The following is a 27,261-nucleotide window of genomic DNA, read 5'->3' as shown; positions in this document are numbered from 1 at the left end:
TGGTTTGTTTCATGTATAGAAACAAAAATATTAAATATAGTAAACTCTACAATAATCTGCTTCAAACTGTAAATATAAGGTTCAGACCACTAAATTGGGGTAGTGTCTCAACATTAAAACTATAAATCTGCAGTATTCTAATTTGAAACAGCATTTGATAAATAACCACTCATGGTGATATTTCAGATTTCTGTAGTGATTTCAAAAGAAGACTGATTTCATTTCAGACAAAAAACAGTTTGAAAGAGATTAAAATGACATGGTGCTTCTGTTTTAGGGCAGTATTGAAAACTTAAGATTATCATGTAACTTGTTTAGCACTGACATGGTTCTTGTTATATTGAAACATTATGTATTTTCTTAACTGAGAGACTAGTTATTCTGTAGCTTGCATTGGGTACAGATGTCTTTTCTTTTTTTTTTTTTTTTTAACTGTCAGCTATCTGAAAGGGTATACATTTCTATGAAAAACATCAAATGAGTTTACTACAGTCATTAGAATTAAGCATAATCTAAATATCAAAAACATAACCACAAAATTTTTGGAAAACAGTTCCAAAGATGTGACATTTAGTATTAATTAATCAAATTTTGACAAGTTGCATAGTGCATGGTGTACTTATTTTGTAAATGTCTTTCGTTAATATTTTAACACAACTTCATTAACATTCAACTGATGGATCAGAAAGAAACTACACATGAGAGAATTTAAAACAATGGATGTATATATTATTTCCCAGACTTTCATTATACAATCTAAGCAGTTTATAAAATACTCTTTCATTCTTATCTCTATTTAAAAGACACTGGATATCTGAAACGTTTTTATTGCTTGTACATATTTATGCTTAAAAACTTAGCCAGGTCAAAATTCGAAAATGATAAAGAACATTAAATGATTCAACAGAGTAAAACCAGCAAGTACAACTAGTTCTTCAACCATCTTACTATTTGCTTTATCATCAAATATTTACAAAAAACAAAACTGTTATACTTGCATGGGGCTTTTTAACAAAATTATTTTTGTACAATATAGCACTGTTTTTAATCAAATCAATTCTTATATAAGGACCAAAATAATGCAGACATGAAGTTAAAGTTTTGATTTAGGTTTGGTTGCATCTTCAACATCTTCATTACTGTGGAATGGTCGAAGCATTTTGTGATCTGCATTGAAAATCAAATGAAACTTGTTAGTGTTTGATTAATAAAACAAACATTAGCTTCCTTTAATAGTGGTGCTAAAATAAAACTAGGTCAACCACAATGTTTGTAGTAGGTTTAAATTTGAAATATAGTTTGTTATAAGGTTGAAACTAATTTATTCCATAGCTTTAAATTATTTTGTGACTTGAAGCAAATGGGAAAACAAATTACAAAACTTATATCCAGAACTGGTTTTCAATATTAACATGTTGGCTCCCACATGACAAAATGGTGTTGTGCTCCATTTTCTTTTTAAAGGGCCATTTAGTGGCTGGGACACAATGGCTACACATGTACTCTTCCAAAAAGAAGAAACAAAATTGTAAAATAAGTAGTAGGATCCAGGAAAGTATTTGCAAAATAGGTTAGAGAGCCAACATGTTAATCAAGTTATGGTGATTAATGTCAGGGAAGCATGATCTGCCTAATTTTAAATGCAAACTTTTTCAAACTTACATTTACATTAACTTCAAAATTAATGTTCCTAAATTGTATGTAATCTAAAAGTTGTCATGATAGGTAACAATTTGTTGTTTTTATAATCATATTATACATACAAGTTTAACTAACCTGGTACAGTCCAAAACAGTGGGCTGTAAAGGCGACCCCCACCATCTACATGCACAGTTTCTCCTGTTATATATGATGCTGCAGGAGATAGGAGAAAACAGATAGCTGCTGATACCTGTAATAATAAAAACAAAAACATCTTTGTTTTAGTTTGGTCATGGTATTTAAACTTATTTCAATACATCAGTATGTAGAAAAGATCTTTTAATACTATGTAAGATAACTAAAGAGATAAGAGTTTAAACTTGAAATGTGTTCAAACATAACGAAGTGAACTGTCATTACATTTTTTCTATTATATTGTTATTCATCCTACCAGAGTTGAAAGGTTTGTAAAGAAATAACTTAAGATGTATCTTTTAAAATAGAAAAAGCCAATGTCTGCAAAAACCTTTCTTTAATATCAGAACTTATCTCTGTTAGAACTCAAACTATTTGTATGAAATACAAAGTATAATATTACAAACAAAAGTTGGGTAAAACATGTAAGCTTTTTAAGCATTGTGTATTGTTACGTAACAATTACACTAGACTGCAGATGACTCGTTTTCTTTTCTATATTCACGTAAATTACAAAAACACTATCTGTAAGCTTTGCCAAATTATAGACATTTTGGGGAGAAGATAGCTAGTCAACAATATTCATTGTCAACTCTTAGACTATTGTAATAAAATAGTAGGAATTGACCATCACTATTATAATACTTACAATTCCAAGAGCAGAGTACAATTTTTCAATCAAAATGTAAACCATGTAGTTCCTGAAATGGTACACTAGCTGATATAAGCTACAAAATATTCATAGTAATTAAGTCTGACCTTTTTTCCCTGTATGTTACCTGTACAACTTGCAAGTCTGTTTTGTTGAATATATGGCATTACCATTGCCACATATGATCTTTTTCTTTAAGTTGCCTGGAGAGGACTCACTCCAGGCTGGAATTTGGGACTTGAAAAAAAGTCTTTTGCACGTACCTTGTTTACTTTTGACTGTGGTATACTTATTGCTTTTTTTTTTTTCTGGGGAATTATTTCACTTCAAATAAGGAAAAAACAAACTTCCTATTTCTTTTCACAACTGTTAGTTCACTCTTTCACTTGTTTGGCACAGATGGCTTAGTTGCTTTGCATCATTAAATGCCAAACCTAATATGACCAAACATACAAGTTATTTACCAAGGTATTCAGGTGTTTCTTTTGAAAAATATTGTTCATTTTTAAATATGTGAACATGTTTTATGTTTTCTGCACTTTATTTTGTATATAAAGATTTTTGTAAGATACATTCATCTTCCAATACTGTTGTGGTAGCTTATTACGTATTTTATGATCATGTAAAAACTTGTTACAGATATGGTGAACAAAATAAGATGCTTTATGTATATATGAAATTTTTAAAGACTTAATGAATTAGAGGAAACTTGCTAATTAATTGCTAATGAAACCACATCTAAAACACCTTGGCCTCCCAATGTCTGAACTTGTACTGCTAGAAACCAGGTTTCCATACTCAGTGAGCAGAGGATAGAGCTCTTTGTGTAGCATTGTGCTAAATAACAAACTAGATTAATTCATTGTCAAGGAAAAAATTCCTAAAATAGCTTAATCTTTATTATGCTCATAAAGCTAATGTTTAATATTCAAATTTAGTATTAATCAGGAAAATAGGTATTTTTGATAGTGTCTGGTACAACATTTTAAGGATCATGCAAAATAAAATTAAACATTACCTCTTCAGGGGTACCTAGTCGTTTAGCTGGAAGGTGAGACTTTACTATTTCAAAAACACCTATAGGATAGTTTTTTGCTGCTGTTTCAGAATATATGGAGTTTCCCTGTCAAATTTCAAACTTGATATTCATATGTGTATTTTTCTAAAGATAAAATATTGTACTCTTTTTAGTTAAGTAACTTTTGTTTTTACAGTTCTATTTACATATACATACCAAAGTCACTATATATTAAAAAAAAAAAGTCCATTTCTTGTTTTCTTACTGAAGTCTCAAAACTTAAGTTTGACCTTTCTGCACTATAACTTAAGATCAAAATTAAGACTACATTGTATATTCATTATATTGTCTTGTAGTAGTATTATATACACAACTAACTTCAAACACATTTTTTCAAGAACTAGTCACACAGCCAATGCCCCTATAGATTATGTACATGGTGAGGGGGACCTCCCCGGGAAGGTTCTATAATTTCAGTTTGCCTTCTCTACGGACCTAAACATTCTCTTGCATTTGCTGTGCAGGGGAGGAAGAGGATCCTAGTGATTGAATGGTGTTTGGAGCTTTTCAACAGTTGTTCCCAACAACTGAATACCAGTGTTGGGAGTTCTCAATGGGTGTTGTGGACATTGTGAGCACTATACCCAAACACCAGCAGTCACAAAGCCCTGGCATTCCTGCAGTGTCCTGTCTTGTCATTGTATTGTATCCTCTCATGGGGCTTCATGATGGGTTGGGTCAGTGGGAACTAAATCATTTTGCTCTTATTTTGGATCCCCCAAATCCTCAATGATAAAATAAAAACTCAGCTTACTGGTAAACAACTATGCCTTGAAGATCCTGACCAGCAATTTAACTCATCTTGCTCCTGTATCTTGTTTTTTTATTTTGCATTCCTTGTTAGAAAAACCTTTAGGACAAATATATACATACATACACACAAGGGATTAGAGGGAACTGCTGGCTCTCCAAAGCCAGTCAAAAAGCTATGGTCAAAGGACATCTACACCAAAACACAAACTCCTCCTGAATTCAATAGCTATGAGGGTTATAACTACTGAGGTTACTCCCCATGCTACACCTCGAATTCCTTACAAGGAGTTATTGTTAAAAGGGATTTGAAAAACATCCTTGAATCAGATTCTTAGTGGTTTCTCCTGCCAAGGAATTTCTGCAGTGCAACATTCCTCTACTCATTAAGATAGAGTTATGCTACCCACCAATGTTCTTCTTTTGACATTTACATCTCCATGTCAGCCTGCTTCTAGTGCCTGCTCAGGTCCATCTTCAGCCCCAAGATGCAGAACAGTTATTCACTTGTGTCCATAATCTGTTATCTACTTCAAATGAGGGAGATCTGCCCACTGCACCCAGGACAAGATGCCTGGAGAATGACAGACCTTATACTGCAAAAAAAAAAAAAAAAAGGCTGTCATAAACATGGGTTCTCTGCCCAGTCCTTCTCCACCTAAATAAAAATGGCTACTTTGATATAGTGAAACCTTCAAGGTTTTTGTTCTGATTTTAGATGACATTAAGGCCTTTGTTGATTACTATCTTCTCATGCTGAGTTTTCTTTACCTTGTACTGACAGGTTGTGTGATGGATGAATTCATGGTGGGATTGCACTGCTGGTTGAATAGTAAGTGCCCACCTTGTCTGTGCCACTCAATGTACCTTTGGAGGCCATAACCATCTCTCTCCTTTGGTTGTACCATCACCATTTGTTTGCTTGACCTGTTTCTTTGGGAGACTTATGATCGGTCAGACCTTGATGTTCTACAACAATTGCCATCTTCCTTTTTTATTTTGGATACAATCCCCTCTGTTATACTGATGGGAGGGGTTGTTCTGTGAAGTGTATGCTCTCAGATCAGGCTCTGAATCTCTTCAATACTGGTTCTTTACATATTTTCATGCATCTGGTTGATCTTTTACTACTAGCAATATGTACCTGTTCCCCTTAACTTTTTCTCATTTTTCTGGAAACTGATCCTGCTGTTGTTAGACTAACCTCTATTAACAACTGTGTGGAAACAGTAACTAATTGCATTGTTCAAGCAGCTATCCATTCCATACCCAAAACCTCTACGTTACCCATGGTATCCTCGTCCATAGCAGTCTCCAGCCAACCAGCAGACATGGAAAGCTCGGAAAGGGGCCTGGAATACCTTTTGTAGGTATGGCACTCTTTCAAACCATATTACTTTGCAGTAGGCTCATGCCCATGCTCAGCTAGTTATATATCAAAAGAAAATTGTAATTAAGTTAACAACTAACATCTCTTCTACCACCAGTTCTTAAGTCATAAAGGAAGGTCAATGGGAGATACTTTTCTCATCCCCTTTCCATCTTGCTCTCCAATGACCAGTTGCTAATGTATGAAGCATCAGCAGTACTCTTGGTGAAATAATTTCTCATCCTTCCAGCACTTCTTCCTCCCCCATCAAGTCTCAAGCAGAGCAATCACATTTTTCCTTTATAGCCAATCACCCCTTTACACTGGCTGAACTCAAGATTGCTCTTCATCGGTTGGACCTGATGACATTCACTATGAGTATTAAGTAACCTACTTTAAAATTTTTATTCCCATTACTTCACAACTACAATTTTTCATCAAAATGATTGATCTGCTTTCTACCTCAAAATAAGTTTAAAATTTAACTGTAATTAAAAGATGTTTCAAAGGATTAATGCAATAACTTGTATTTCTGAATTACCAAGATGTTGTAATTATCAACCATTAATTGCATATGAGTAATAAAATACATCTAACTTAATTTTTATATTGATTAACTTACTGGTGCTACAGCATTAACTCTGATGCCATGATGTGCCCATTCTATTGCTAAAGACTTTGTGAGGTTTTCCACACCTGCACGTGCTGCCCCTGAATGACTAACAAGAGAAATGTATTCCTATTAAGATCAAATTTGTGAAAACCTACCTTTCTTAAAGTAGGTTAAAAGCTACTAGTAGCTTAAATGCTTGTACCATACCACAACTATAGCATAATTTAATTGTCAAGTGAAAATAATTCAGAAGAATGAATACAATACAAAAATTTATTCACTGTTACTCTAAATGTTTCAAAAAAAAAAAGTTTCAGAAATATTATGTACCAAGATTATGACTACACCATAATTACTTTTTGTATGTTTAAAGCAATGATTGTTATAGTTTTTAAACTCAACTAACCGTTTACTGGTTATTCCACATGGGTATTTATGTATGCATTAACTTGTATTATAAAATTCCAGATTATTCACATTCTGTTCACATATTGGGAAGTTTATCATTTAACAAATGTTAATCTCTTTGTATATAGTCATGCAAGTGGCTAATTTAACTAATTATAAACTTTATTTTTATAAATAATGCATATAAACAGTAGCTTTCTTCTAAAGATGTTTTCATTTAACAGAAGATGAAAAGTGAAACTACTAGATCAAGATCAATGGTCTTTCATATTTATATTAGGATATGTTTGTACCCAAAATTCCCTAATATATAATTATTTAAAAGGACCCACAAATGTAAAATGCTATTAAGTGTCTAAACTTGTGGTCTAAAGATAAAATTCTTTATACAATTATGCCATAAACAGTTAATTCAGAGAATTAACTTTCCTAATAAAAAAAACCTTTTTGGGGATAGAATATTGAGATAAAAATACTGACTTTGAAAATATTTCTGCACTGTATTTAGAAATAGAATATATCAAAAGAATTTTAATTAAATTAACAACTAACATTTCTTCTACCACCAGTTCTTAAGATCAATTAATATCAACAGTACAGTATCTGATGTAATATTTTTGACAACTTACGCCATCATAGGAACACCTCGGTCCATGTCCATTAACATATTAACAATAACCCCACCATGCTCACCCATCCACTGTTTGTGTGCTATGACAGAAAAGACGTACAAAATTATGACACCTATTTTATGCAACTTCTAGATAAAGGAATATAAACCATAATTTCACCAAAATATATTTATTCCAAAAGCAATTTCTGGCATTGTAATTCCACTTATCATATAAACATTATACATTTAAAATAATATTATTTCTCAGTGATGTTGATAACCTATAAATTTCCAGATTGAATTAAGAGTGTTAATTGAATTCTCTACTAATGTTTTAATACCTGTTTTACTTCACTTTTAACTTAGAGTAAACTATGTGCAAAAGCAAAACTAAAAATTAGCCTGGCCTTCAGTATATCTACTTGGTAGTTATATGTGAAAAGTAGAACCTACATACAAAGAAACCTGTTTATCATCCAAACTTTCCTCCATTGTGTTGTGTAACTAAAGAAAACTTTGACATGTATCATTTCAGTCATATGTTCAAATTAATTAACAAATGTTTAAATTTAAACTGTTTATTGGATCATAATGTCTTTTTACTGTGACCATTTATAGCTCTTGTTCATAAAAGAAAAACCTAGAATCTTTTACAAGGAAGTTATACACTTCCCTTTCCATAAGTTTATCCCAAAGTGGCATTACAGGGTACATAAGACAGTTCAGGGAGTAAATGCATCAACCATTGAGTAAAAACAACTTTAGTGATATCAAAAAAGCCATTTCTACGTGGTCTGGAAGAGTGAACATACACGGGTAAATATACATAGCAGCCTAAACAGTGTCATCTACAGAGAAAAAAGTAAATTTCCAAAGATACTGGATGATATTATCCAGAGAGAACTTTGCAATCTACAAACATAATAAAGAGGACTGGGGAAACTTGTAAAACTTCAGAGGAAATGGAAGAGTGTTGGCATGTTCCTTTCACACAATATTTTAATGAATTGTGAATATCTTAAAAATTGAATACTTGAAGAAAAGGAATCTTAAAAAGATAATATACATAAGAAGTAGGCAAATGCACTTGAGTTAGAAGTGGATCCCTGCTAAAAAGTTCCAAAAACACAGGAGTCACATATGAAGTGACAAAGCCAAAGAACACAACCATGCCAATGTGGAGCAAGGAAGGAAATGTCTACCTGTCAAAAACTCCTCAAACAAATAGTGGATAACTTCCCAAATGAAATGATGAAATATAAAGAAAGAGTATTGAGGGTGAACCAAAGACATGAGAATTTATATTCTATACTTAATCAAGAGAAGAAAACTTAAGACCTATAGTAGGCTTATGCACACATATCTGCCTAATGTGAAGTATAAAGCAAGCTGGATCACCACGAAGGTGGGACAAGTTGATTGATTGATTTAGTGTTTTATGGCACAAAGCAGCTAGGCTATCTGTGCCAAATGTCTGGTAAAAAGGTAAAAAATAAAGTAAATGTAGTAAAATACATAAAAGGAAATGAAGGTAAAATAAAATATCACTGAAAAACAGAAAAAGCATAAAACCAATGTTGATACCTAGTCAACAATGTTAAGAGAGAAAGCAGAGTAAGAGAAGTTGTAAAGTACTTACTCTAGCAAAATGGTAATGATCATAACCCGCCAGGAAGACTAACAGGTAAGTTCAAGGACCACTGTCGGTCACCTGAAGTTGGTCTTTCCAGTCCTGGTTCCGGGTTATGAGTCAATATGGCCAGTACTAAAAAGTTAAGTAGTAAAAGTGTGAAATGATATGCAGCAAAAGCACAATAACAACTCACCAGGACGACTAACAAGTAGTTCAAACGGATAGTTCAAACAGTAGCATTAGTCACCTGAAGTTGGCCTTTCCAGTCCTGGTGTCGAGTTATTTAATGTTCTGGCCATTTTCCAATGTCAAATTGAACTAGAGAGAATGAAACTGTAAAAAGGGAACCACAATTAAAAAGGTGTAATGAATAAATATTCAACACTTAAATGAGATTAAAAAGATTAATGGCCATTAAAAAACCAAAAACTTTATCAAGGTGGACAGTGTCACCATCACCAATAACACTGTCCAATGTAAACAGATAAACCTTGGGAAAAAAACATGTTTAAAATAGTGCTGTCGTTGACAATCATAACGATGGCAAGAAAGTAAAATGTGGCTTACAGTGATTTGAGTGTGACACAAACTACACACTGGTGCAACAGTTCCAGATAAAAGAAAACTAAGAGTTAAACTGTGACCAATGCATAGTCTAGTTAGAACAACTTCCTACTTCCAAACCTTACGGAAGCTAGACGGCCAAAGCCCAATAAAGGGTTTGATGTGAAAAAGCTTGTCGCATTGCTCACTCCAAGTGAACTGCCAGCTAGCACTGAGCCGAGCCTTGAATACAAGACCAAAGTCCATGTATAGAATAGGCACAGTGGTGATAGTGCCAGAGCAGATAGATTTAGCTGCCATGTCTGCAAGCTTGTTCCCGCGAACATCAACGTGGCCTGGTATCCAGAAAAACTGGATAGAAGTAGATGTTAATGAGAAATGGGATAGTCGGTTTTGAATATCAGTGAGAACAGGGTGTGAGCCAACGTGTAGCAGTTCCAGGGCTAGTATAGAACTAAGCGAGTCAGTATAAATAGTGCAGTTGGAGTACTGCTCAGCTTCAATATGATCCAGGGCAAGAGATATGGCATACAGTTCAGCAGTGAACACAGAAGCTGTAGAGGGGATTCTGCGCGCAACCACCGAACCGCAGCAAACCATAGCAGAGCCCACTGAATAACCTGATTTGGAACCATCTGTATAAATGGGAATAGAATGATCGTTTGAAAGATGTTCATTAAATAAATGACGGTACTTCCAATCTGGAGTATCTGCCTTTTTCAGATGACTGAAAGGTCACATTTGGGGGCTGTAATAAGCCATAGTGGGATGGGCTGACCTGTGGAATCTGTGGAAGGTTCATGAGATTCAACATATAAACTTTGAACTGGAGAGGTGCAGAAAGCCCCATTGCAGAATCGAAGTGCTTGGTGATTAATGGTGTCCAGCATCTTTAAGGCCGAGGGTCTGGCAGAGCCATAGACCATTGATCCATAGTCGAGTTTTGATCAAATAAGAGCATGATATACCTTTTAACATTGAACATCGATCTGCTCCCCAACTGGTAGTAGAGAGGACATGGAGGATGTTCAATGCTCTTGTGCATTTGACCCGAAGCTGCTTTAAGTGTGATATAAAGGTCAGCCCCAAGAACTTGGTCTCAGGGACCACTGGCAGCAAAACTTCATCTATGAAGTTCAGGATCAGGGTGAATACCCCGTTGGCGGCAAAAGTGCATGCAAACTGTTTGAGAGAGAAATTAAAGCCGTTCGCCTTAGTCCACTTCAGTACACCATTGAGGGCAGTTTGTAGTTGCTGCTCAATATATCTCGTTCGAGTGACATGAGATGTGAAAGTCGGCAACATAGAGCCCATTTGCAACTGTGAGAGGGAGTTGTTCAGTGATAGCATTATTTTTTATACTGAAAAGTGTGACACTCAAAACACAGCCCTGAGTTCCTGTACAAAGGAACAGGAAAGTGTTGAACCCACATGAACTTGGAATCTCCTGTCCATTAAAAAATTTTAATAAATATGGGTAAATGGCCACGTAACCCATATGTATGGAGGTCTTGCAAAACGTCGTACCTCCATGTTGTGTCGTAAGCCTTCTTTATGTCAAAGAATATTGACACAAGATGTTGGTGTTTGAGAAAGGCTTCTCTAATTGATGTTTCAAGTCGAATCAGGTCGTCTGTGGTGGAGTGCTGTCGTCGGAACCCACACTGGGTGGGCGAGAGGAGATTGTTTGATTCGAGGAACCAAACAAGACAAGCATTAACCATCCTTTCTAAGGTTTTACAGAGACAGCTCGTCAAAGCAATTGGACGGTAGTTTGAAGGAATCTTGGGATCTTTCCCTGGCTTAGGGAAAGGTAAAATAATAGCCTGGCACCAGGCATCAGGAAATACATTCTTCTGCCAGATCCAGTTAAAGACAATTGGGACATCAAGAGAAGCAGGAGATAGATAGTGCAGCATGTCATAGTGTACATCATCAGGTCCAACAGATGTACTGCCAGACTGATGAAGGGCCATTTTCAGTTCCACCAGTGTAAAGGGATAATTATAGTCAAAGAGACAGTCAGTTCAAAAGGAAAGAGGTGAACGCTCTGCCCGAGTCTTGATGGCCAAGAAGGTGGAGGAACAAGAAGAAGCTTTCACCTAGAGTATTAGCGATGCTCCGGACATCAGCCACCTCCTGACCATCAGAGAGTAAGATCGAGAGAGGGAGCAGAATTGTAGTGCCCACTAACCTTTCGAATCCTGTCCCATATGACCTTGGAACTGGTGGTAGAAGATATGCTAGAGTTGTGAACTTAATCCAAGTTTCCTTCTGGCTTTGACGTCTTACCCACCTAGCATGTGCACGGGCCCATTGGAATGCGATGAGGTTTGAAAGTGTGGGATATCTACGAAAAGTATCCCAGACCCTTTTTGAGCCTTCTGTGCTAAGTGGCAAGCTGGATTCCACCACAGACGAGGATATCGTGGAAAACGTGTAGAGGTTTTAGGAAGAGACTGAGCAGCTGCGTGTATAATACAGCCAGTTACCGCTGATGGCTGATTCACAATGGCAGGATCAAGTTCTGCGAGAGAAGTGAAAGTGGACCAGTCTGCCTGATCCAGCTTCCACCAGGGCACGCGGGTAGGGTGGCATCAACCACAGCCAGTCTCTCTCAAAAGTATAGGAAAATGGTCACTGCCTAGTGGAGTGCTGTCAACCCTCCATGTAAAATGGGAGAATAATGCAGGGGAGCAAACTGAGAGATCAATAGTGGTAAAGGACTGACTAGGTGCATGAAAATAAGTGGAAGAACCAGTATTGAAAAGAGAAAGATTGTGATCAGAGAGCATACGCTCTACAAAGCAACCCCTCCCATCAATAACAGCACTTCCTTAGAGGAGATGATGTCAATTAAAGTCCCCCAGGAGTAGAAAGGGAGACGGCAACTGTTCAACGAGAGCATCAAGGTCTGATTGATCATATGTCTCACCAGGGGACAGATAGAACAAACAGTGATGGTATGACCCAAGGAAACACAGATGGCTACGGCCTCCAAGGGTGTGTTGAGTGACAGACAGAGTGGACACATGCTGATCAACCAATAGTGCCACCCCTCCATGTACTTGTCCATCACACAGCCTGTCATTTCAGTACAGAGAATACTGCCGAATGGTGACTGTATCAGTAGGTTTTAGAAATCTTTCTTGTGAGGAAAGGCATACAGGATGGTAGGAAGCAATCGGTGTTTTGATATCATCCAGATTAGAACGTAAACCCCAACAGTTCCATTATATCAAGGTGGCCATTTTTAATGACGGGTAGGCGAAGTAGCTGGAGAAACCTTCTGTTTACGACCATGTTTTTTTTTCCTTACTGTCCTTAGTCGGAGAAGGCCTATCAACCTCCATGGATCCTGCCCTGGCTCGATTGGGCAGGTCTTTGTTATTAGAAGGGGATTTCAGTGACTGAGGATGCGAACGAATGATTGTTTTGCCTCTTGGGGTGGGAGAAAAAGATGTATCAGAAGAAATGTCTGAAACTGAAGGATGTGGATCTTGAGGTTTGTTGGAATGTATGGGAGGAACAGAGATGGGTGTAGAATTCGATTCATCAATCTTTTTAACCATGGAGGTCAAAAGGCTTTTCATTTGTTTTGAAAACAATTCTCTTGGAGGCACAAAGATATCTGTCTGCACACCCACTGTAGTTGTGGAATGAAATGCAGCAGCATATGTTCAAGATGGAGTGGCGGGCAGCAATTTCTAAGACATTTTCAAACTCTACACCTCTTTTTCCTCCAACCATTTTGGGCAAGAACCATTGCAGTTGACGCAATGTGGATCCATGTCACATGCATAGCCATCGTGGTCCTTGCCACCACAACGAGCACATGTCAGGGAACCACAACACGATGTCTTTGAGTGGCGAACCTCTGACATTGGAAACATCGGAGAGGGTTTGGAATGTATGGCCGTACCCTGCAAATTAGATAATGTGCCTTGATGGTGGCAGGTGCACGTGATGATGTAAATGTCAAAACGAGGGTATTTGTTGGCAGTGTAACTCCATCTTTGCGAGTGGAGATGCGCCTCATTGCAGAAACTCCTTGAGTGGAGAGACCAGCAAGAATCTCTGACTCGGAGACGTTCTTCAAATCCCTCAACAATAACTCCTCGTCATGAATTCAAGGTAGCATGAGGGAAAAACTTCAATAGGTATATCACCAATTGCCATTGAATTCAAGAGGAGTTCACTGTGTTGGGTTGTGGATGTTTCAACCAATATGTCTCCAGATTGAAGCTTCATTACTGACTTTGGAGAGCCAGCAAGACCCTCTAGTCCCTTCTGAATAAAAAAACGGGGGACAATTACCCTAAAGGTTTTTCTGAAAGAGAATGTAATATAAGAAAATGAGGTACGTGTGTTACAGATGTTGAAGATTGCTGCTCAGAGTATTCAAGACGTGGTCGCTTACCCATTGACTGTTTTTTTACAATTTTATTTAAATTTTTTAGAGGATCCATAGGAAAAAGAAAATTTCGGTACCCACTGACCCCACCCACCATGGAGCCCTACAAGGGGATGCACTACAAAGTCACGCAAGGAGAATGCAGCAACGCCAGGGTTTCGTGAGCACTATACCCAAACACCAGCATCAGGCACAATGTCCACAAGACCCATTGAGAACTTCCAACACTGGTACTTGGTTGACTCTAGCCCAAGTGGACCAGCCGACTGACCCAAGGGAGGCCACCCAAAGGCTGCCCATCTACAGGAATTCAAGGCCAAAGTGGTGTTAGAGTTGGACCCCTCAACCACCAGGATCCTCTCCTCCCCTTCACGGGTCGCCATGCATGGAAAACACGTGGGTGAATATTTAGATTCCAGAGAAGGTATCCAGACAGAACAACCTTCCCAGGAAGGTCCCCTAACCACGTACAGGAATTTGTCAGCATGAGTGCAAATATCTGTAAAGAGAGAAGACAAATGCTGGATCAGAATGGGAAAGGGACAAGTAATAAACAAAGAAAAGAGGAAAGTTTAACCTGAGATACAATTTCAAGGAAAGATAAGGGAGTATAATTAAATGGTGTGATCAATCAAAAAGCAGAGCAAACAATTACTTTTTCTTGTCACGACCTTTGAAGTTGTGTGCTGCTAGCCATAGGTTGTGAAGCCTATTAAAATTTTGCATGTGAAGAATATCAAACAATTTTTTGATTTTTGTACATAGTTGAATGATCAAAAGTATACTGATACCATAGAATTACACCATAATTTATTAAGCTTAGTAACTAAGGTGTATTTAGATTTTAAAAAAATATGAAACTTCAAACAAATGAAAGACCCAACTTACGTTCTTCAAATCTTTGTTTGAAAGAAATGTGGTAGCCTTTTCACAAATTAAAATGGCTAAGGAAACCATTTTGGGGACAACCTAAGATGATGACTGGTTAATGTCATATATTGAATTAAGTGTATACAAACAAACTGTTTCCAAAACTGATAAGAGATGAATGGTTCCCACTGTGTTTAATTCAGAACATTAAACCATATCTCAGCAAAATAAAAATATCCAAGGTTCTTATTTTATATTCTAACTTGTTAATATTTAGTAATTTGAGTTCCTAATTTGTATATAGACTAAGTATTTTGGCATCATAAACATATAGTTTTAAACTGCTGTATTCAACATACCACTTAATTCATTAAAATCTATATTTAGATATTCTTTTCATATTTACTTTTAAATTATAACATTTATATTAATTAATTTCAAAATATGAATTATACTCCACAACTTGTACCAAACTTACTGACATAAATTCATAAAAGAACAGTTCACTAAAATTTTGAATACAAGTTAACAGAAGCAATGACATGGCCTTTCACCCATGACTCATTGTAAAAGGGTTAATATAAAAAATGTACAAGTCACCATGTAGTATTAAAATTACTTCAAATATTATACATCACAATAACCTTCTTGGCACATTAAAAATGTTCCAGTCAGATTGGTTTCTATAACAGCATCCCAGCCTTTTTTACTAATATCAGCAGCTTGACACACAAATTGGCCACCTCCATTATTAACCAAGTAGTCCAGTTTTCCATACTGCTTTAATGTTTCCTCAAATAAATGTGTTACCTATATACATAAAAAAAAAAAAAATCCTAAAAGACAATGATAAAGAAATACAGGCCTCTTTACCCTGTTACTGCAAGTGGACACTTCAGGTGTTCAGTGCATTCCAGTATGTCAAAACCCATGTAAAAATGAGAATTCTCATTATATTTTAATAATTATTTATTAAACATGTTTTGTCATTAAGTCACACTTAGTGAGTGAATTTCCAAAGTAAAATATTCTAACTTGCATTTCTACAGAGTCTTACCTGTAAATAACACACTAAGTAGTTTCTATTAATTTTTCTCCCATACCTAAAACAAAGATCTTTATGTGCTAAGAAACTAATTCTTTAGAAACTCGTGACCCAATTCAATGAACCAAGTCTTGTTTGTTCATAAATTTCATTCTGTATTTTGAGTTCAGTTCTAAAGGCCTCTGTTTAAGCAACAAGGGAAGTCACACAAACAAGTGAAATAACTGTCAATGAAGAATAGTTTTGAAAGAATATACAGGCAATGTTCTGATAACAATACACAGAGCATATCATACACCATTTGCACCAGTATGAATTGAATAAAGTGGTGTGAGAATTATTTGTGATTTCATAAAAAAAAAAAAAAAATTTAAATGTAGGCTTTAAAGAACAACAATGAAATTCAATAACAAACTTCATTAAGAGCAAATCAGATTTGGGAATTCTTTAATATTATCTTTTAGGTGTTCATTATATTTCTGAAAATATATTTATTTCAAATTATATTTGTTTGAAAGCTATGGCATATTCTGTGACAAACCATCAGGTAAACTATTTAAGGTTTAGAGAAAACATTAGTAATGGCATAAGTTCCTGTGGCTCAAATCCTTATTTTTGAATGTTACAAATAATGCATATAAATTAATACTTTACTGAAAACAAAAGTGTACTTGCTAGATATAAATGTATTTCAATCAAGACTTTTGTGATAACAAAAGTACTGGTTACGTATACCTGGAAATGATGACTACCATAATTGTTGAAAGAAATATGTGAAGATTAATGGACTTGAAATTAAATTTAAAAAAAAAAATTGATATTTTATCTAAAACTAGGTAATGTTTAATAGAGTTGAATGTTTCATACAAGTTGGTTTTAAGTATTTCCATTGTGAAAAAAAGGTTTACCTCAGACAATAGTGACACTGTACAACTTGATGTTTGCAGGCCATTGGCCTTCTTACTTGTATTTATATTTTTTCTTAATTTTTGGCATTGTTCTATTAACTTTTTACCAGTCATTTAGTACAGATAGTCTAGTTGCTTTGTGCCACAGAATGCAAAACAGCCATCTAACCATTGTAAAATAGAAAAGATTAAGATATTAGTGGCAACTTATATCTTTAAGTTATACAATAAATGTACATAACATTTTATAGAAGTCATCACTACTTACACTTCACTGAATTGTGATAAAAACTAATATAAAATGTTAATAACAAATTGAACTGAAATAAAAAATGCACATATTATAATGAAATCACTTTAAAGGATAACAATATTTCCACTTATACTAGCTATGACTGCCTTTAATTAGTTTTAGTATACAGATAAGAATTTATATTTATGAATAAAACCTTCTCTAACAAAAACCTGAAATGTAACAATAAAATGATTTGTTTATTAAAAGCAACATCACATAATGTTATTTTTAAGATTGCTGTTGAACATTCAAACTCGGTACATATAGTCAGTGATTACAAATTTATATTTTTGTAATATTTCACAGATTTCAAGCAAGACTAGACTAACCTGATGTTCTTGCCTAACATTGCATGGAACGTGCATTATTCGAGGTGGTAACGTTTCCTCTATTTCTGCCTTCAATTCTGTCGCAGCTTGTTTTAACTGTTCTTCTTTTCGTGATGCAATAACAACATTACAACCTATAAATACATAAGTACGAACAATGTTATAATGTCACTGCATTAGCTACAAAAAGTCTTACTGTAATTCATGCAAGAAGTATCAAAATATGTGACTTATCCAGTTTAGTTCTATTACTTTTAAAGTGCATTACATAATTCTAAATTACAATGAACTTCACATACCAGTAAATTACTTTAGTTTTCTATGACAAATGTTTAAATGGAGATATGACCTAGGTACAGAATAGAGGGATGAGTACATTATAATAACACAATTTTCAATATGTAGGCCAACAAGTCACACAACAATCAGACAATATAGTCATGGTTGAACTGCATGTATAAAAACTACATTTTGAAATTATCTGGCATTCCTTATGTAGTCTAATTCCATCAAAAACTGATCATATTTTAAAAGAATATGTAACAGCTCTTCTCTTCCACAAAATATTCATCCATTCACATTATAATCCCTCAGTGTGGATGCCTGTATATGGTGAGAGGACCTTCCAGGGAAGATTCTGTATTTGCAGTATAACTCTTCTAGGATCTGAATGGTAACCCATGAAAGGAAAATGATTCTGATGTTGTTTGAGGGGTGCAACCCCAACACACCGTTTTGGCCTTAAATTTGTATAGAAGGGTCAACTGGCTTGTCCTCCAGGGCTAGGGTCAATTGACTACTAGTATTGGATGTTCTCAATGGGTTTCATGGACTTTGAGTCTCATGCTGGTAATTGGGTATGTTCCACAAAACTCTGGCACCGCTGTGAAGCTTTTTTGGGAATTTTTATTGATCCTAAAATACTATTGATTATACAGCTCACTTTCCAATTTTACATTATTTATCTGATAAATCCCTAGGGTAAATGCCCATTTTTATTTAGAATGTTTGGGGGACTTGCTAGCTCTTCAGCTTCTGTAAAGAGGCTTTGATCTGGAGACATTCTACATTCCTCTTGAAATCAGTCTATTGGTGATATACTCATTGAGGTTACCCCCCATGTGATTTTGAATTTATCCATAGGAGTGATCTTGTTAACATCCTTAAGTCAGAGATTCTCACAAGTCTCTCAAGCCAAGGAGTCTTGGCCATGCAACATATCTCTACTTCCAAATATGGAGTATTGCAACAAATTTGCCTCTTCTCATTTTGATATTTAAGTTGCCTCATCCCTATGTTTTTATTGTTGTTTTTTTTATAAGGTATTGTGCTGTTATTTCAGTACATTTATATTCAACTATAACAAAACTAGTTTTAATAAATATTTTAGTTCACAGAGCACACAAACTTATCAATTCTTATACAGGGGTGTAGATTTTTTACACCCAATGGGGGGGGATGATTTTTGCAACCACTTATGTGGACTGTTCAATTTGCAAATTGGTAATCTGTGATTAGTAAGTTGTAAACATGCAGTTGCAGAGTAATTTTGTTCCCACGATACTTCAAGGTTTCCGTGTAGGTTTGTATAAGTGAAGTGTTGTGAACAGTTTTCAAAATGTTAATAGAATAAAGACAAATGTCACAAATTAACTGCCACATGAATTTATTCCTGCACACTGCACAGTATAAAAAATAGCCATTATACTTGACAAGGTTACTAATAACTTTCATTGCATGAATTATATTTTCAAATATTAATAAAATTAGTAATTACCCTTGATAAGTTTATATCTACTGAAAAACTGTTCATGTTGTTTGATAAAATAATTAAAATGTCTTTGCAAACTCTTAAATTACACATCAATACAATATAGCACATAATTATTCATACTTTTCATTGGAGTAGGATTCATTTAGTCCTCTAGTCTACATGTTCCCAAACGTAGACCTCCTTTGTGATGATCTGTTTATGAATTCCTTCATAAGCTCTTCTATATTTATTATGTCGACCTCATCTTTGTGAGTGTGACAAACTGCCACATGGTTGAGGCAGCACTGAGACATAGTTAACCTCAACCATAACCATGTCTTGAACTGTCTTAATGCAGAAAAACTGCATTCACATTTGCAGCTGGATACTGAATATACAAACAAAATTTTCATGAGATGAAACACTTCACTAAACATCTGCTGGCTTGTTTCATGCATTTTACAGTAAGCATCCTTTGCACCTTTCGTTGTTCCTTTGAACATGGGCAACTGAAACTCGAGTCGTTGTACAGATATTTCTGGATAGAAGTTTATAACTGAATTGTCAATCATGCCAGATGTAATCATGTTCTCAAGTGCCTGATATTGCCTCAAATCATTGTTGTCTGCATTGAATCTAGTGGTCAGATGTTCTATGACTGTGTCCACAAATTCAAAATATTGGCTTCTGTAGTAATCTCTAGCTGTTGTAGAATGGTGTGCTGAGCCATCACCTGTGATCCTTCTGGGGGTCTGCGAATGCATGGTAGTTCAATAGACACCATATCTAGGGAAGTTACCTTTTTCTCAGCTTCATCAAATATCTTGTTGTAATTTTCCTCTGTTCACAATACCTGCAATTGCTCAACTGTCATTGCAGATGCTTCAATCATGCCAGATACTGTTGCTGATTTTGCTTGGAATGCACGGTTTAGTTCCTCTAATGCAGCTAATGGATGCTGAGCCATCAACAATCCTAAAACTGTCTTTCCTTTGTCAAACTGTCCAGCAGACCTAATGCTTTTACTGCTACATCTGATTTTTCATTTCTTAATTCAGACAAAGAATCAACAATGTCACTGTAGTGATCATTAGCACATGCAATTGCAGATAGGCAGCACAACCAGCGTGTTGGACACAGTAGGCGCTTAATCCTGACAGTGGTAAATTGAGTCTAGTCAGTAGATCAAGTATAGTCGAGGATATTGTTTCACCAGTTGTATTGGAAACACTGTACAAACCAAGAAATGTCTCATGGACATCAAGGTTCTCATCTACGTATCGTACACATATTGCTTCCTGTTCGGCACCTGTAACATCTTGAGTGCCATCAACCATTAATGCAAAGATTTTACTTTGCTGCACTTCATGTGATATGTTCCTCAGTATTTGATGGCTGAACATCTCCATTATTTCATTCTGAGCCTGGGGTGATGTGAATGTGGTTTTCTTTGACAACTAGGCCATCAATTCAGGATCTTCCTCTTCTAGGAGCTTCATTAACTGCAGGAAGTTCCCCCTCCATGTTAGTATGTCCACGTAATGCTAAACCTTGATGCAGTAAGAAACAAACTTCTGGATATTTTGGCTAGACTTCTTTTGCATTCTTCCTGCTGCTGCTTTTTTCCTATTATGTAGCTAGACAGTCACTGGAGTTACATCAAGGGATCCTTCTGGAGATATAGCAAATCTGTACTAAGAGGAGGATTGGTGTTCGTTGAATTTCTGTTTTGCCTTTTTCCAGTTACAAAAACCGGTGGATATGAAGGTATACTCCACTGGCCTCTCCAATTTCCCTGCAAAAAGGCCTCTATTTTCCTCCTTGGCACAATGAAAGCATATGACTTTTTGAGTCTGATTGTTGAAGCGCAGCCATGGGAACTCATCAAACCACTTGCCTAGAAGTTAATATTTTGAGATTTTGCTTTCTGTTGTGGTATTAGTTGTGCATCTGGACGATATGGCTTTCCACACTGTATCTGTGGAGTGTCAGATTTTTCATCACTGCACAAACTTGTTTCACAACTATCTGGTGGTTCATGATGTGCAATGGTTGCACAAGCATTTTCAGACTCGTCCTCTGATGAACATGGTATTTCCTCTGTATGGCAAGTTTCTATTCCTATGCTTGAGGTTGTTGGATTATCTGCATCTGCATTGTCACTTGTAGTACTAGTAACTGGCTTGCAGAACTGTCTAATATCGGAAAGTTTCAGACGCTTGCTTGTCATAATTGGAATCTGTTTTCCAGATGACTCAACAGGCTAAAATACAGTCTTTATTGAAAAACTCTAACGTACAATGAGCGAAGATAGAACAGAATCGACGTAGGACTGAACTGTACAATGTATTTAAGTTTAACGTGCGAACCTCACAGTTACTACTGAGCCGACTGACCATCGCTGGGACAATAATGTGTGCTAGTTACAACACAAGTAACTGCAAGTTTCTCGAAAAATACTTAAACAATCACAAATATATTATATTCCTGTTAAAGCTCATCAAAAGGCAAACACGTTGTGATATAATGTCTATAAGCACCTCTATTAAATAAAAAACACAAACAAAAACTAGCAATACAATTCGAGTAGAGGCTTCAGGCCGTTGAAATTGCTCCTTTTGTGTTCTAATTATACAAGAAAATACAATATTTTTTTATCTATGATAAGAGAATATATTGTTCTTTTTCCATAAAGCACCAGCACTTTATGAGAGGGTGGTGATAATCTGAAATTTCATGGATTAATGAGGGCCACAAACACAGGTCTAATGAGCCCTGTTGTAAAATCAAGGCTCAGACTAAAGGGAGCGGAGGGGATGATGAAGGGAGTGTCTGAATCCAAGTGGCCCGAACCTGTCGTAAACTGTACATTGAATGTACACTATGGTCAGCGGCTTTGGCAGCGAAGGAGAGTAAGGCGTTCGACAATAAAACCAGCTAGACATGCATAAGAACAAATGGCGTAGGAAAACCACACAATATACACATAAGATTGATGCAGCTACAAGCTACAAATGGCCTACCAGATCTCGATCACAGAAGTTTACGCTTGGAAGTAATATTTTTGAATTTCATGCTCTGTTCAATCTGTTGTGATGAAAATTTTACTTCATCTTACACTACGTACAAGACACAGGTAGATTCTGTGATAGTGCATGCAAGCCTTGCATGTATACTTAGGCCTACTTACTGATATTTACGAACTATCGCTTAGATTGAAAACCTTCGAAGCACATCTATATTAAAGATGTACATTTTGGCTACTGAAAAAGCCTACACCTTGGCCTAATTATGTAATTCGATTGGTAAGAACACAAGAACAAACACACAATTTGTAGGCCCGTGATGCAATAAAACAATTCAACAGACCAAACTGTATGGGGGGGGGGATGATTGTATGCACCATACCCCCCACCTAAAGTGAAGGGGGATGTATCACCCCTATTCCCCCAGGACCTACACCCCTGTTCTAATAATTTTCTTATGATGAAATTATCAATATTAAAAATATTTGATCAAAAATGGTTTCCCTCTAGCACTCTCATCAACAAAATATTTTTTGAAAATATCAGTAAAGCTTAGAACCCAAAAATTCTTGACCTCAACATTCCTTAATGTCCTATGATACTGATGTTACCTTCCACTGGTTCTCAGTGCATCAAAGTAAAAAAGTAAAATAAAAAACAAACATTCTGCAATTACCTTATCCTGGTAGGATACAAAAATTTCTGTTGTAAACAGGTCTATATTGGGTCAAGAACTCACTTTAACTACCTGAATCAAGGAGCATGCACATAACAGACTTTTCAATAATTCTAGAAGTTACAACCACCTAAGTAAAAACAATAACAAAACAGTAAATACTTCAGAATAGTTGACTCAACAAAAGATTAATGGATGCTAAGAGAAAAGGAAGCACTCCTAATTTATAAACTACAGGTTTAGCTGAACAATCGACCAGCTACATCACTGCATATCAAACTGTCATCATCTCATCATGTCTGATATGGGCAAAAAAGTGAAAACTCCATCCAACAAACAAGCAGCAATATCTCCAGTAACAATTTAAACACCATAATCAGATCATCTCTAACTCTTTTTGGTTTTTCAAGAAAACAGTTCACAGATCTTGACCTTGTATAACAACTTTTCCACCCCAGGTATTGTCCTATTATTAGCCTTCCTCTGAATCTTTTTCAATAATTCAATGCTTTCTTTAAGATATAGAGCTTAAGACTGAACACAGAACTCCAAATGTGGCCTAATCAATTCCTATATAATGACGCTATAATTTCTTTTGGCTTGTATTATCTCTGTATGTACAACCAGATCATATTTCCCCTGCCACTAACAACAGCACATTGCTTGTATGGCTCAAGAAACCAATGAAACAAAACACCAAAATTCTTTTACCCCTAATACTATAAAAGGTATTACTATCGAAATTATGACATCTTGCACATATTCATCTTCCACTTGTTCTCCTAATTCATTAGATAATCCAAATTTATTTTAAAGTAAAAAAAAAAAACGCATATCACAATCTATATTACATTAATTACATTTCTGCAATATTCACATTTGAATGAATGACAGAGTAGTCAAATGAAATGGAATTGTCATCTAGTCAATCCTCAATTTACACAAGCATCTGTGCAATACAAGGACAGTAAAGAAATTACATTAAACGCTTTACCTAAATAGAGTAATTCTTGAGTTACTGCACGGCCTATGCCAGTTGCTCCTCCTGTAACAACTGCCACTTTGTCAGAAAAAAGACCTTTTCTAAAAACACTCTGTACAGCTTTAATGGCCATGCTAAAAAATAAAGCATTTAAAAGTAATAATCACATATGGAGTTAACTAGGAAATGCATATGCATACTTTTTTTTTTTGGTAAAAATACCTTATAATTTGCAAAATGTGTTAATGTGAATGTTAATTAAATAATGTAAAATCATACATCATAATAATGATTTGCAATGATATTAACAGAGCTGCATTATAAAATTCCCATGGTTTTTATTCATTTATTTGTTAATACTTTAGTATTTCAATCTGAAATATTTAAATATTTACAACTTTCTATTACATTAACAAATTTAATTAAACATCTACCTAAGATGTATAGAATGTCTTTCATAGATCTGGAATAAGATTTAACACTTAAAATTGATTGATTTATAAATACATGCAAGTTTTCCATGAAAATAATAAGCACAAGTTTATTTGTAAAACAAACAACTCAGAATTAACAGCACTCAGTTAAAAATGGTTGGTTTCAATTATAGATCGTAAAAGCAAACTATTCTTTTGCACCTTATAAGTCGGCCATAATCACCATTTTCTGTTTCAAAAGGATTTAATTAATATACAACTTGGTTTAGATAATGAAAAGACAGTTAAAAACTGTAGATATGTACTAATAAATTAAAAAGTTTTGGGTTCCTTACAAGTTATGAGTGCACACTTTTAAGCAGTATCAAAATTTATCAATTGAAGCTATTCTGCATCAGCATCTACTTTTAACATTTTAAGTTCACTACCATGTGTTTAAAGCAGTTACTTCTAATATTCTGAAACACTGAAGTAATTTAGTGTGGATAATAATGCTTATAACCTTTACTGCACAGGTTTTACAAATTACTCTTTCATATTCAATTTATCATATTGCAATCATGTAGAAATCTTTTCTTTTTTTTTTACTTTGAGTCTGAAATACTTAGATATAAAATTACACTATTGCCTATTCTACTTTCTTGCAGGTGTACAGCTATACAGCACACGTCTGTATAGTATAAGTAAATACAAAATGATTTTAAGAAATGATGTACAATGTATATAAAACTTTTACAAATATTCAACACTCTCCTGGAACAGTTTTAGTGAAGTTGCACACGTCACACCCTCTCCCATTATTAGTATTACCTGACATTATGAACGTGACAAGAAATGTTTACATGATAAAATTAGAAAAATAAATTGTTGATATGAAGTAACTAACTTCAAAATTTTATAATTATGCAATGTTTAGTCTTTAACACTCCAGTTTAACAGCTTTGTTGTTCGTTGCTGTTAGATTATAAATGCAATATAGTATGATATTCAATATCAAAAATATCTTAAGTTTAGCTATTTAGCAATTCAAGTCATTTAATGTATTGTGTATACATCTATACTATATACAATAATGTGAATCTTACACTAAATTTTGTCTACTCTTCACAACATTTAACTTAAACCTAAAACTGTTATTATAACCTAATTAATTTTTTGCCCCTACAAAACAGCTATAGAAACTCTTTGAAACGTTTTATATTCTCGGTTCCCCGATTTCTTTTAGGTTAATTGGGTAGATATACAAAATAACAATACACGCAATAAAAGAAAAGCTGTTACGGTGCTAAAAGAAATCCAAATTATTCTATCTCCACCGATTTGAACAAGAAAAAAGGATTGAACACAATTTAAACACGATGAAATGATTAGTATTTAAAAAACGACATTTATGGTTTAGATATAACTGTATATTAAATATATATATTTCAATCAATACCATTAAATAAATCAGGTTACATATCGAAAAAATATGAAATTGTATACAAAAAACCAAAAAAGTTATTTATGTCATAATGTAGGCACTACCTAAGTAACTTCGATTAACTCTCACTGCAAAACAAGGGGCGTTACGTCAAGGAGTATCACCTGACTTGCTTGTGGTAAAGATCACTGTATTTTTATTCAGTATGCTCAACTAAGAAAAAAAAAAGTTCTTCCAATTCAGTTGGTAATTAAGGCAAATGATCGAATGTAGCTGTTCTCTTCAAAAACAGTTTATTAAGCTATATTTTTCATTTTATAATTTTGATGTTAGTTAGAGGACACATAACACTAAATTTAAGAAAGTCCTAGAAATATCTAGCACAAGTGTAGAATATAAATACAATATTCCATGAAGCATCCAGTGACGTATTTAGGTAGAGGCTCGTGGTCTTAATGGGGACGCATTGATAATTTCATTCAATCTAAACTTATTACACGAGATGTATGGCCCACACAACTTTAAAATAAATAATTTAGTTGTTGTTTCGAATTATGCACAAAGCTACACAATGGGCTATCGGTGCTCTGCCCACCACTGGTATCGAAACCCGGTTTTTAGCGTTTTAAGTCCGTAGACATGCCGCTGAGCCACTGGGGGCAAATAATTTAGAGAATGAGTTCAAAGATAGTCAAAGAAACAGCAAATCAGATTATTTCAAGATCGAGAAGGCACCAGTTAGTATGTCAGTTGCTGCAGTTACTTTGTACAAGTTTATTTATTTTACGTTAACAGAATATCCAACGTTGCTCTAATAAAATGACTTTAAATATCCTGAGCTGTTTTGATTAAATCACCCATAATAATAGCGATTTTATTTTGAAAAAAAAGCAAAATGATTTCTTCACAGAAATAAATATTTTGATTATAATCAATAAAAATAATAATTTGCAATAAAATTAAAAGTTTGCTAAAGCTATTTTAATCAAAGCAAAAACGGGTACATTGTTCCTGCTTCGCATGACATTTCAAGTTTCCAAAACAAAAGTCCTTACCTTTCGGTGTCATGATTTCTGCTGCGTAAGGTTCGGTTGTTGTCCTGGCTAGGCTATACATTGATCACGTTTTTTTTTTTTTTAACTCATCGTTTTCTTTTACCTGGGACTGGGCCACTAATATGTGGCCTTTGTGACACTCAAATCACAATACCTCACTGTCGTGTCGTCGTCCAGAGCCTGAATGACAGTACGGTTTTATACTCCCACACACACACGGGTTTACCCCTGGCGCTGGATCATGATAGTGTCATTGGCTACGGTGACACTGTCGAACTTACTTGCGCTTTTAAATTTTTAAGGGCCATTGGCCTGTTTAATTCTATTTAAATTTCTCAACTGCTACTTGACCTTTATTTGGTTTTTACCTTGATTCCTTTTTACACCTTACAACGATTTTACTTTTACGCTTTTTGTTACCGGTTGTTTGGCTCAGATAGCCTAGTTGCTTTGCACCAATAAACCAACTATTCTACACACGAACAATGGTCCTGTACTGAATGTTCGCCTTCGCGCGAGTTCACAGTCGAATTAC

General features: G+C 35.1%; 1 protein-coding gene across 6 annotated transcripts; it reads right to left on the bottom strand.

Annotated features, from left to right (window-relative positions):
• Window positions 1–707: 707 nt before the first annotated feature.
• LOC143241065 (peroxisomal trans-2-enoyl-CoA reductase-like) lies at window positions 708–26,878 on the bottom strand. Of its 6 annotated transcripts, none has more exons than XM_076484549.1 (9): window positions 26,727–26,878; window positions 23,827–23,948; window positions 17,378–17,511; window positions 15,445–15,610; window positions 7,336–7,417; window positions 6,308–6,404; window positions 3,507–3,611; window positions 1,777–1,891; window positions 708–1,167 (listed from the first exon to the last, which is right to left on the bottom strand). In XM_076484549.1, the coding sequence occupies exons 2-9, from the start codon at window positions 23,945–23,947 to the stop codon at window positions 1,094–1,096; spliced, it is 894 nt and encodes a 297-aa protein (XP_076340664.1). In that variant the 5' UTR covers window position 23,948; window positions 26,727–26,878; the 3' UTR covers window positions 708–1,093. The 6 variants fall into 6 exon arrangements, with proteins under 6 accessions (XP_076340664.1, XP_076340661.1, XP_076340662.1 ...); XM_076484546.1 differs by lacking the exon at window positions 26,727–26,878 and adding an exon at window positions 25,776–25,966; XM_076484547.1 differs by lacking the exon at window positions 26,727–26,878 and adding an exon at window positions 25,687–25,822.
• Window positions 26,879–27,261: the final 383 nt, after the last annotated feature.

This window comes from Tachypleus tridentatus, chromosome 13, assembly GCF_004210375.1.
Source record: "Tachypleus tridentatus isolate NWPU-2018 chromosome 13, ASM421037v1, whole genome shotgun sequence".
Taxonomy (NCBI): domain Eukaryota; kingdom Metazoa; phylum Arthropoda; class Merostomata; order Xiphosura; family Limulidae; genus Tachypleus; species Tachypleus tridentatus.
The sequence above is the reverse complement of the archived record's forward strand: the minus strand, read 5'-3'. Positions and strand labels throughout refer to the sequence as shown.